The following is a 12,157-nucleotide window of genomic DNA, read 5'->3' on the forward strand; positions in this document are numbered from 1 at the left end:
AACAGTGGTGTTGCAGACACAAACAATCTTTGGCTGAGTACAGACTGCAGAGAGCGCTTTAACCCAACAACAGACAAGTTTAATTTAGGCCTGTTATCAAGTTACTCTGGTATAATCTGCCACCGGCCAATTGATCATTTTATTGAAAGTGAAGATCAGAAAATGAGAAGCTGCTACCTGAATGTTTTGTACGCTGCTCTTTACGAATGATAATTAGCATCGGAGCCAATCCGTGTATTTTGCCAACCTCGATGTCCAAACTCACTCAGTCACTCACCAGTGCGTCCAAATAATTTTTCACACACTCTTATTTTCACTCGCAGTAGAGTCCAGCTGTGGTAAAAGAGAGCAGCACTGCAGCACTTGCAGGCTGAGGTGGACAAAACACAGTAGAGTACAGAAAGGATCCGATTTTGATCGTCTTCATTTTAGCCGATACCGATCCATTAAAATACGTCTGGATCGGCCCCCGTACCGATTCTTAGGATTGGCTTGGCACTCTTTTGAGTATATAGCTGCCTTTAGCTTATCTGAGCTCACTTATACAACTTGCCTTCATGTATGCACTATGTGTGTGTGTTTATCTGTAATAGCATGTGTGTATGTGGCCATGCGAGTGAGTGTGCGTGTGGATTAGTTGTAATCACCAAAGTATCTGGCCGAACATTACAAGGTGGAACGTGATCAGAAGAAAACATTTAGTTTATTGAAAACAGCTGAAGCAGAGTGGGAATATGTTTTCTACTCGGTGTGTGTTCAACTTGAAACAAACAGTGAAACGTTAACTCCACCCCCAACCTTGAACTCGTATAACGGAGCTGAATAAAGGTGTAAAACTGACTCTGAAGCCTGGATGTCTAACATGCTGACAGATGTGTGATTTCCAGGTTTGACACTGAAAGATACTGTTATATACTCACTGAAGGACCAGAAGGTTTTAAAAGGTGTCACATCCCAAACATTGATATATAAAGTCTTGACTAAGTTGTGTATAAGAGTATGGTGTTAATAACACTGTAGTTAGTAAGACACAGATTCAGTTTTCTCTCTCTGAACATCTTCGGATGAAAGCTTCCTCTTCAAGTCATGAGTGAAGTGACAATGGAGGAGTCGGCTGGTCGTGTGTGTGACATCATGTGTTTATAGTCAGACATGGACTCTATTGACATCAATTGCTTGGTCTCCACTGTTGGGCCAACTCTATATGATGTGTTTTATGTATTGTAATCTTTTTAAATACAGACACTTTATTTTACACAAGATAAATCACCACTAAACCGCTTCTGCCAGTACTGGTATCTAGAACATGTAACTTTTCATACTGTATGCATACTGCATGTTACTTCTATCTCAAATCTATTAGTGTACGTATAGTTTATATTGTTAATCAAAACACGTGTTTGTAGATTTTCTGTATATGTACTCTGTTTGTATATGTTTTGAATTTGGGAAAATACTTTGGTTGTATGGCTGCACAGTGTGGACAGTGGAAGCGGTCCGGCCCCCCTCTGTGAGTGGGTCTGTAGGAGGTCTGCCGAGTAAGGTTTACAGGCTCGCACCAGGGCTGGGGGAGGGTTTGCTAGCTGTTAAGAGTGCTAAACCATGTCCCCTCTTCAGACCCGACCCACATGCCGCTTGGCTTCAAACACGCTGCCCTTTCTCAGAACACGTCGTGCATGCAGCAGGAGGGAGGGATGAAGGGGGAGTCAGAGGGAAGGAGGAGTGAGGTGCAACGGGAATACCAGCACCTCAAGTTACCACTTAGTTAAATAACGCACGCCCCCACACATGCACTGACACACCCATATAGGAATCCATATCACACACACAAAGATACACACAAACAAACACATACAGGGTCTGCACCACACACCCTGCCAGTATGCTATTAATACCAGTCCCGAGGATGCCTAGATTTGCATTTTAAATGCGTTTTTCATTCCATCATCCAAATAGTGATTTAAAGACATTTGGCGCTGCATTTAAGACTCTGAGCTTTCAGGTGGTCTCCTAAAACCTACGCACAGATGCGTATATGTACCAACATGCACGATAAACATATCCATTTACAATTATACACACACACTCACGCAATTCCTACAGGTGGTCCAAGGCTGTTTGGTTCCTTTTTTTTCTTTCTTTCCATAACTACCATCAGGTTTATGTTGAAGTTTTAGGTTCAAGCCAAGTTAACCCCCCCCCCCGCGTGTATTTTGACAGACCTGATATTGCACTGTATCAGCCCTCCCCACCTCCTTGTTAAGGGGCCCCTCGGATACATTGGTTCCATCTTGAAGCGGTTCCTAGCGTGAAGGTCCAGACAGATGTTTGTATCTTTTTGATAATCAATGTGGGAAGACAAGCTGAGAGAGGGAATCTGATACACCAGCGTGAGAGTAAAAGCAATATGATACTGTAGAGTATGATACAGGCACATACAGCAAAAAATGCAATTTTCTTCCCTGAAAGGAAATTTTGGGAAAACTATTTTTCCCCATCAAATTAATGATTATGACTCAGATTATGGCATCAGTCAAGAATTAATCATTGTAGGGTTAAGGGCAGAGGCATGTTAGAGGATTTGTAGCATTAATTTCACAGCTTTCATCACCAATGAGTTGCAGAAGCAACAAGTCTCTGGCACAGTCACACTGATGGAATATCATATTATTTGTCATTTGGTTTTCTGGTTTGACAAGAAACGTGATGCTGGACCATTGCTGTGCAATTTGAAATGCATGGTGTGGTGTTGAGGGCAGAGTACTGGATGGAAAGTAAATGTTTTAAAGCTAGAAGTCTATATGTGGCTTCAGTCCTCTGAGCTGTAACACTTTCGGGGAATCGAATCGAACTAGTGTCCCTGTCATCAGCCTGCTTTTCTAACCACCTACGTTTTCCTACTTTTACTGTTTTACTGTGTGAGTTTTTATCTAAAAAATAACCTGTGCACTCAAGGTCTAAATATTTTAAAATGTTAAAGCGATAACAGTGATGCTTCTGCCTTCCACCTCCCTAACCTGTAACAATCTGCATCCAATTTGTGAGAGCAGACCAATGAATCACTTACATCTTGAATTCATGTTGAAGAAACAAAATCATACATCACGACGGCTGCATCATATAAAACAACTGTCAGATGCTGATAGAGAACAGAAAAAAACCTCTTTACTCCCTTACACTCACAAGGCTTCATGTCATAAATAATGTTTGACTGCAGTAACAAGTGGGTATTGAAATCCTGACTTCATCAGCTCTAGCAATTGAATATTCATTTGTCTGATGGTTGGAGTTTGCTGCATCATGTGTCTTTATAAAGTAAATTACTCATTCAGAAGTTGTCAAGTAACTAATGATGCTTCTCGTCTTTCTCTCTCACTCACCAGATGACTCCAGCTCAAGAGGTGGAGCAGGGACGGCCAACGGTGACTCCGAACATGCCCCAGAGCTGGCTGGGAAACTGGGTAACCACTCATAACTTCTCTGATCTTATCGCTACGGGCATATAAACATTTTGAAATGAGAAGGAAGCCTAGAGGTGACACTTAAAATAGCTGAGAGTGTGTAACATTTTTAAAAGTACAGTAGCAGAATGTAAAATAAACATCTTGCACCCTGTCAGAGGGGAGAAGGTGAGGCTATATGCCCACACACAGACACACTAATACACACAGGCACACATCAGGGTGGTTGTTTGCTCAGATAATTGGCTCTGACAGAGTGGAGAGCAGTCTATTTGTGTGAGGTGTGATTTGGTGGGACACATTCCTCCCTCCCTCCCTCCCAAGTCTTCCTGGTCCCCCTGTCATGTAACGTAACCCTTCTTTCTTTGCATGTTGTTATCCTTCTATCCAGCTCTCTCTCGTTCCCCGTCTCCCTCTCTTTCTCTCAGTCATAAACGTCCAACACTGAAATGTCGACAAACATTTACTCTTTTGCTGCTCTTTTTTTCACACACATTCTTTCTCTTTATCTATTTGCCTCGCACACAACCAAACATCCACACTCTCTGCTTTGGCTAAGGTCGCATTCAAACCGTCTTTTAGCCCTGCGTGAAAAACAGCCCCCTTACATATCTGAATGATGCCAGTCGGGCGACACAGCAGGGTTGCCAACGCTTGGTGCTCTGACAAAATAAATGCAGTTGCAAGTTCTAGAGAAGTAAAATCCTGGAAGTATTACATCGTACGGTGTTTGGGTGTTTGATAAGTCTTTAAACGCATTCATCAATTTGTCCAATCCTAATTCTAATGTTAATCCTAAACCCAAGTCACCCTCACCTAAACTACTCAAATCAAGATTAACAAAAATGACCTCCTCAATCTCAGAATACAAGTTCACTCCTCTCTCTCTCTCTCTCTCTCTCTGTCTCTCTCTCTCTCTCTCTCTCTGTCTGTCTGTCTGTCTGTCTCTGGCACACTGTCAGATCAAAGGCGGTCAGTCAGAGGGTCAGTTGTATTTTTACACTGTGAAGTGTGGCGTTGAAGTGGCCCCGGAGACCCAGAACAAGCCTGCCCTTTCTGCCCGTTCTGGCTCTCACCTTCTCCCCTCTTCCCCCTCTCTATCACCGCTTTCTCAGGTCGCCCTCGCTTCTCCTCTCTCTCTGTTTTTCTTTCTTTCTACCTCTTCGTGTGCCCTCTCTCTTACCTTTGCATTTTTATTGTTTTAACTCTCTCTCGTTCTCTTTGTTCTCAATTTATCTGCCGTCACCCCTGTTTTACTCATCTGTTTTTAGCAACCTGTCAGTCGCCTGTATGCGCTAACCTTAATTTGAACTTCACTCTCTCTCTTTCCATCTGTTTTCTCCTTAACTTCTGTTTGATTTGGTCCAGCTCAGACAATATAAATCAGTTCATTTGAATTGCACTTTGCTGTATTTTGTTCATTCTCTAGTTTCATCTTCATCCAGTTCAGCTGCACTGCTTTGGCTCTTCCCCCGCTGTTCAATTAATTTCAGTCTTTAGCCAGCGCAGTTGAATGTGTGGAATCATCAAAGAAGGTCTTTGCCAAAACATTAAACTATTAATCATTGTCTTCTACTTCTCCTCCGCTCTACTTTCCCCACTCTCTGTCAGATCTATTGACTCGGTCTGGTCACAGTTGAGCTGTAGTCCAGTAGCTTTTCTTAGACACAGAAGGGGGGGGGACAAAGGCGAGACTTAAAAGCCTTTCGAGTATGTTTGTTTTGTCACCCTGCCCAGCTTCCTGTCGGTCAGCAGAGAACTATATTCCGCTGAGTAATGCAGCCGTAGTGAAATCGCCGCATTTGAGCGCGCAAACCCGTCACATAACTCTCCCCCCTGTTTGTTTACCCAGAGCTAGAATAATAACTGTGTCCAAAGAAAGAGACACAACTGCAGTAGTTTGAGGGTGATTTATCGCCCCGGTTGATGGCTATCTGCTGTGGCTGGAACATGAGGGCTGTAAAATCAAGCGCTCCTGTGAATGATTTCCTCTACTCCCTCCCTACTGGATAGTGATTTTTCCTCTTTGATCTGTTCTCACTGCTCGCTGATTGTTGTGTTTTTAAAGAGGGATATGTGTGTGTGAATAGATGCATGGGTTTGGGTTAGGTTGGGTGACCGTCATAAGGAGGAATATGTATCTTTGAATGGCTGGATGGGGTTAAGTCATGCAACTGCATGGAGGAAGGGGATGTTTGAATAGGTGTATGGGGTTAACTGGCCATTTTATGTTTTGTAAGAAAGGATTTGCATGAATGAATGGATGTTTGATGTGATGCTAAGTCATTGTCTGGCTTTTTATGACTTGTGATTCATAACCTTATATTTACAGTGATGTTACATAGCTGTCTAGCGGGTTTCTGGGTTTTACGATGGGATGTCATGGATGCGTGATTTGAGGTAAAAACAAAACAAAAGTGGCTTTTTTAAGAGCCGCAGAGAGGTACAAACCTGGTGTGTGCATGTCAGTTTGTGTGTATGCATGTGTTGGTGTGTGTAGGTTCCCGGTCATATGAGTAAGTCTTTAGTTTCAGGGGAGAAGAGGAAGTGATTCAAGCATTTTTCTCAAACAAAACAATTAGGTTATTACAACAAATTGGGTTGTATATACCAAGAGGTATGCTGCCATATGTTTTTACAGCAGAGCATGGTAATCTTGGCGCTGCCTGTGGCGATGACTTCAGCCTGACGCTCCTTACACTGCAAAAAATGTCCATCTTAACAAGTTACCAAGTCCCAGGTTCAGTCCTTAAAAATCACTCAATCTAAAAAAGAAATTTCCGAGATGATTCAATTTGTTCCTAATTCCATTTTCTTGTTTTCTTGTATGTGGAAACACATGTCAGTGAGTTGTAATAATGAAAAACAGCCTTTTCACACCAGGCATGAATGTACTTGTGTGTAGTTATTATTGACTCCAAAGAAATTGATTTCACGGTGTGTGGTGGAAGGTTACGCACCAGTGCAGAATATTCATGGGGCACAAAAATGAATTTGCAATCATATTAGTTGCTGCAGATGTCTGTATGCATGAACAAGGGTTCAACCAACAAACATCGAACAGCTACAGAGACCCCTTTGGAGATTGTCGTCTCCATTCTGACATCTTGAATTTTTCTTAAATTCTTTTGCAGCTGCCTAATCTACTGCATACCCAAAGACTTATAATGGAGGAGGACAGTAGGTTAGCTATGAGGTTTTTAGAGCAAAAAAAACAAAGAAGAATACAGTAAAATCTTTAAATAAAATCAACGAAAGTTTGTCTTCAAAATTCTAATGTTTTTATTTCTTTAATAGCAAAAATAGTTACTTTTCTAGAGCTAATAAAAACTGTAGCTCATGAGGCTTAAAACATTTCTGAACCCTCCATCTGTGTCATAGCCTCTAACGTGGCTTTGATCGCCCTTTACGTCCTATAAAAGTTTTATATAAGACTGATGAATTCCACGATCTTTCCCAATCTGTTCTCTTTCCACTGGTCTGAAGAACAGAACACTGCTTGTAAATATAAAACTGCTCTGTAAACCGTTTATCTCTGCTAATAACTTCTTCTGTTCTCTCCTTTCCTTTCCTGCTTGTCTTTTTTCCCATCTGTAGCTGACTGAGAGGGAGAAAGAGAGTTTCTGTGTGTCATTTATCATAGAGTAACTCTACATTAAGGCCCGATGTTCTACAGGGAGCCAATAGCAATACAACTTGTTTTCCAATACTAGATCTCTTTCTAATCACTTTAAATTCTCCCTTTCACCCTCCCCTCGCAGTACGTCCACGATTCACCCAGCCGTCAAAGATGAGGAAGCGTGTCATCGCTCGTCCAGTGGGCAGCTCAGTGCGTCTGAAGTGTACAGCAAGCGGGAACCCTCGCCCCGACATTGTCTGGCTGAAGGACAGTCTGCCGCTGGTGGACGAGGACGGTGGAGGAGGGGAAGGGAAGAAGAAAAAGTGGACTCTGAGTCTGAAGAACCTGACGCCGGAGCACAGCGGGAAGTACACCTGCCACGTGTCCAACAGAGCAGGAGAGATCAATGCCACCTACAAAGTGGAAGTCATACGTGAGTCACCATCTAGAGAGAGAAACTGGATATAGATTAGTTATCAAAGCAGAAAAAGGTGATTTAGGTTATTCCACTTTTTTCAGCTTCGATACCATTAAGCATCTTTAGTGGTCGGAAGAATCTGCAACAGAGCAGGAGAGACTTTCAAAATGTACCAGCATCCTCCATAAAATAATTTCCACACAGAGATCAAATAAGTGGTAATATTATATAAAAAGGGCAAGGAAATAACTATTCACAAGACCTTTTCTTACTGTAATTAATTTCATCAATTCATCAGCTAATTGTTACTGTATTGCTACTTTTAAGAGATGTAGCATCCTAATAATGTGCCTGTAAAATGTTTAATCTATGTAAAAATATTGCTGCATTTCATGCCGAGAGAAATCAGAGAGCACATTTTTATAATTGTGATGTGTGAGTTGTTGAGCACTCCTGCTGGAATATGATACACTAGCAGGAATGTCTCTCACCAAAAACAATAATATACATTATGCTGTACAGTATGCGTATTATTGTTCGACTGAGAGGCCTGTCTAACTAAATAGTAGGGTTTGAAATGTGTTTCGTTTCCATTCTGACTCACAATACAGTGATTATATAGAACATCAAAGATCATATGATCAAGAACACCATAGTTAACTTTTCAACTATTTCAATGATTTGCTGGCAAAGAGTCTGATGCTTATTCTGCAGTGTAAAGGAGTACAGATTTCCATCTTGTTTTAAGAGAGAAAGACGTGAAGATGATCTGTCATCAGCAGGTTTCTGTTGTACCATTTAACATAGTATGTTGAAAGTATTAACCTACAGTCATAAGAATAAATTGAATGACATTGAATAAGATGTCGTTTTCATGGCAGATGTCTCATTCAGGTTGTTGTTACATAACACGTATAAACACTTACAACATAACAAATGTGTACCAGAGGGAGAGTTTCAGCCAAAATCTGAATGTCCAGTGTTGTGTTAATTAATTAAATGTAAGTTTTAGATATTGTGGTTGGTTGCAAAGTAGAGCCACAGTGCCCACATGCACCAGTGTGCTGGCTAATAAGTCGCACCACGAATATAAGTTTAAAATAGCTTCAGTGGCATTTATTGATCACCAGTCAAGCGAGCGAGGAATGCTCAGCAGGTTTGAGTGAGTCAGCTGCAGTTTTAGTCTAAAAAAAGGTCAAGTTTTACTGTTGAGAGCAGAATGTGTGTTATGATGAGTTGTGAGTGTTTTTTGATGTATTAGGTTGCGTGGGAAGGCTGCAAAAGCTGTTTTGGTGCTGGATGATTTAATGTTAAGCTGTTTGGTGGAGTTGTTTATGTGTGTGTCTGTGCACTGAACTGTATGTTACTGAATGTGATAGCTCTGTCGAGAGCCTCAGACGAGCTCCTCTCACTTCACTCGCCACATCTGTTGCACATTAAAGTACAGCTGTAGTCTTTCCTGAGAGACACTTGCACTCTCACACATGTGCGCGCACACACACAAGAGCAGAAAGGAAGTAAATCAAACTGCCGCTTGCTTATGTCAAATGTGACATTTTCTGAGATCCACTCAGCTGTCAGTCATTCACAGCTGTTAGAAAGAAAACTAGAAAAAAGGAGTTCAAGACGTACCCGCAAAGCTCTCACAAAACACATATAATCCATAAATAGAAATACTTGAGTTAATTCCTTATTGTGATATTAAATGTATCCATTTCAAGCATTACCTGATCACCTAAAAGAAAAATGAATTCACACAAAGCCTTTTTGTTTTTACTTTTCTTTTCATGTCAGCTGAATGAGTTCTGGCAGAGTTGTTTGCTTGTGTGGTTTCTTTGCATTTCATTGTAGGTAGCCAAGCTGACCAGATGCCTTTGGGACGTGCCTTGACTACATTAACACATTTAAAGTTTAAATAATTTAAGTTATAACCCCCCGAGCTCTTAATAAATCCTGTGCAGCACTGTCTGTAACTCTACACATGCACTGAAAACAACAAAGAAAATGAAGTTAGTACTGCAAGGTTAAACCTAAAGTAAAACTTGAGCCTCCCTGGAAGTCAGTGGAAGTTTGGAAACTATAGTACTTTCCAACTTCATGAATTAATCCAAAAACTGAGGATGCCTTTTAAATTCTGCTGAAGAATGGTTTCAAAACAGCTGATAAAAAAATCTAACTCATTTTCTCAGATTACATTCTCGTGAGATTACATTAACAGATACTAAAAAGGAGACTACTGAATGTCTCTGGCAGGTGTGTTTATTCTGCTGTATAAAAAGACAGGAGCTGAAGATAAGGGATCTGTTTGTGTATCTTCAACAGAGAGGGAGGATGTGAATACAGCAGATTCTGTGCAAATAATGCTTGCAAACCATATAATGTTCTCTCAGGGCTAATAAAAAGAGTACATACTCTTTCCTCACTGCTTTTCCCCTGATGTTAATTCTGATTACAGTTGAATTTGACAAGTTTACAAAATACAATTTCTTCTATTCACACTTTGTCAACTGAAAAGGAATTTAATATTAAATATACTTTCTCTTCCTATGTGTCTTCAGAGCGTACCAACTCGAAACCCATTCTGACTGGTACTCACCCTGTCAACACCACTGTGGACTACGGAGGAACCACGTCTTTCCAGTGTAAAGTCCGCAGTGATGTCAAGCCGGTTATTCAGTGGCTTAAAAGAGTTGAACCTGGTGACGAGAACAAATTTAACTCCACCATCGAGGTACAAACACACGTGCTGCCAAAACCATTTCTGTATATAAACACAATTCTCTGAGGAACATTATGGTGAATTAGTAATATTTGACAGAGTTGACCAATAAATTTGTACATTGTTGATTTTGTTCAAAGGTTGGAGACCACCGCTTTGTGGTCCTGCCTACAGGGGAGGTTTGGTCACGTCCTGACGGATCCTACCTCAACAAGCTGCTGATAACCAGAGCCAAGGAGGAGGATGCCGGCATGTACATCTGCCTGGGAGCCAATACTATGGGCTACAGCTTCAGGAGTGCCTACCTGACGGTGCTACCAGGTCAGAGGAAGAAAGAGAGAGAAACTGACATGCACACACAGAGAATTGTTTATGATCATGTGTAATTATCTCTCTGGTTTAACATACTGCAGAGGAAGATACTTGGCTGCTGATATCTACATTGTATCTACTTAGGCCAACCTACATTGCCTAGCCCCAGTGGCTTGACGAAGCATACACTTCTGTCTACAACATTACCAGCTAACAGCAGCCAGTTAACAGCACGTTAAGCTAACTAGCATGCTGCCTGAGCCCCCAAACAAACCAAACAATCTTCCTCAGCTACGTCGTCTTAGCAGGCAACAAAGTTAACGGCTCTGTCATTAATATCACCAGCTAACAACTGGCAGCCTGCTGCTCAACCCACCATACAAACCAACCAAGTGTGTTATTTTCACATCTAGACAGATGATTCTGGCATATTTTCTGTCCTTAATTTCCTCATTTGTTGCTCCTTTGCAGATCTGAAGCCCCAAGGCAACCCTGTCCCCACGGCAACGTCCCCGAGCCTCCCCTGGCCCGTCATTATTGGAATACCAGCAGGTGTAGCCTTCATCTTAGGCACAGCCCTCCTTTGGTTCTGCCAATCAAAGCGCACCTGCTCCTCTTCTTCTTCCTCCTCCTCTGCTCTTCCCACTCCCCAGCGCCTACCTGGGGCCAATCGTGACCGAGCCTGCCCAGCGCTGCCTCCTCAACCGGCCAACGGGGATAAAGATTGTCTTTCATATGAGGACTATATTGCCCATCAGCAGCTGCTCCTGGCTCAAGGAGGCGCTGGATTGGCTCCCAAGGTCTACCCGAAGATCTACACGGATATACACACACACACGCATTCACACGTGGACGGCAAAGTGCACCAGCACCAGCACATTCACTATCAGTGTTAGCAGCGAGGCTAACAGCAAGCTTTGGTGTTTCACATTCAACTCTTACATGAACACGTTCCTGTGCATGCAGATTCATTCACAACTGTCCATACTAACTGCTGACGTACAGAGCAAAGAACAAGGAAAGCCACATGCAAGAGACCATGCGGACTCATATACAGAAACGTGGGATCACGCACCTCTTCCTCATTCTGCTGCAGCCATGTTATTGTGTAAACACGGACTTATTCAAGACACAAACAATGAAGAATGTAAAGAAGATCCTTATTTTTAGCCAATCTGGAGGCGAATCCAGTACAATCTATGAGAGAAAAATCCCCAAATGTTTTATTCAAGCTTTTTTATACATGAAATATTTTCCGTAGATGTTTAAATCTCTCTTCTGAACTCTGCAGCTTCAAGGGAACTTTGGACCCAACTACAACCTCCTCAGTAACAATAGTAATACAGCTCGCCTACACTACAAGGCTCCAACGATAGCTACTCATGTATATAGTGGAATACAATTATATGGCATTTAGCATGCTAATTCATCCTGGGTAATCAATAAAGAACAATATAGCATGTATGTACTGTAATAGCTTAATTTCAGAGTATATCTCAGGCCTCAGCCCGAACTGAGCCATAAGAAACACAAATCAAGACAAACTCCCACTATAGGATGTAAGGATGAGGGCTGCTGGTTTTTGCTTCTGACAGCCGTTCTGATAAATGTCCAGCTGCTATCTGGGT

The 12,157-nt window shown here is 41.8% G+C and overlaps 1 protein-coding gene across 1 annotated transcript in view; it reads left to right on the forward strand.

Annotated features, from left to right (window-relative positions):
- fgfrl1a (fibroblast growth factor receptor like 1a) overlaps positions 1-11,425 on the forward strand; it is a 57,940-nt gene extending 46,515 nt beyond the window's left edge. The window contains exons 3-7 of the mRNA XM_070913508.1: positions 3,384-3,461; positions 7,223-7,513; positions 10,057-10,229; positions 10,358-10,538; positions 11,001-11,425. Of these exons, the coding sequence (XP_070769609.1) occupies positions 3,384-3,461; positions 7,223-7,513; positions 10,057-10,229; positions 10,358-10,538; positions 11,001-11,425 (1,148 nt within the window). The remainder of the gene's footprint in view (positions 1-3,383; positions 3,462-7,222; positions 7,514-10,056; positions 10,230-10,357; positions 10,539-11,000) is intronic.
- Positions 11,426-12,157: the final 732 nt, after the last annotated feature.

The sequence above is a fragment of the Enoplosus armatus genome, chromosome 10 (assembly GCF_043641665.1).
Source record: "Enoplosus armatus isolate fEnoArm2 chromosome 10, fEnoArm2.hap1, whole genome shotgun sequence".
Lineage (NCBI taxonomy): Eukaryota > Metazoa > Chordata > Actinopteri > Centrarchiformes > Enoplosidae > Enoplosus > Enoplosus armatus.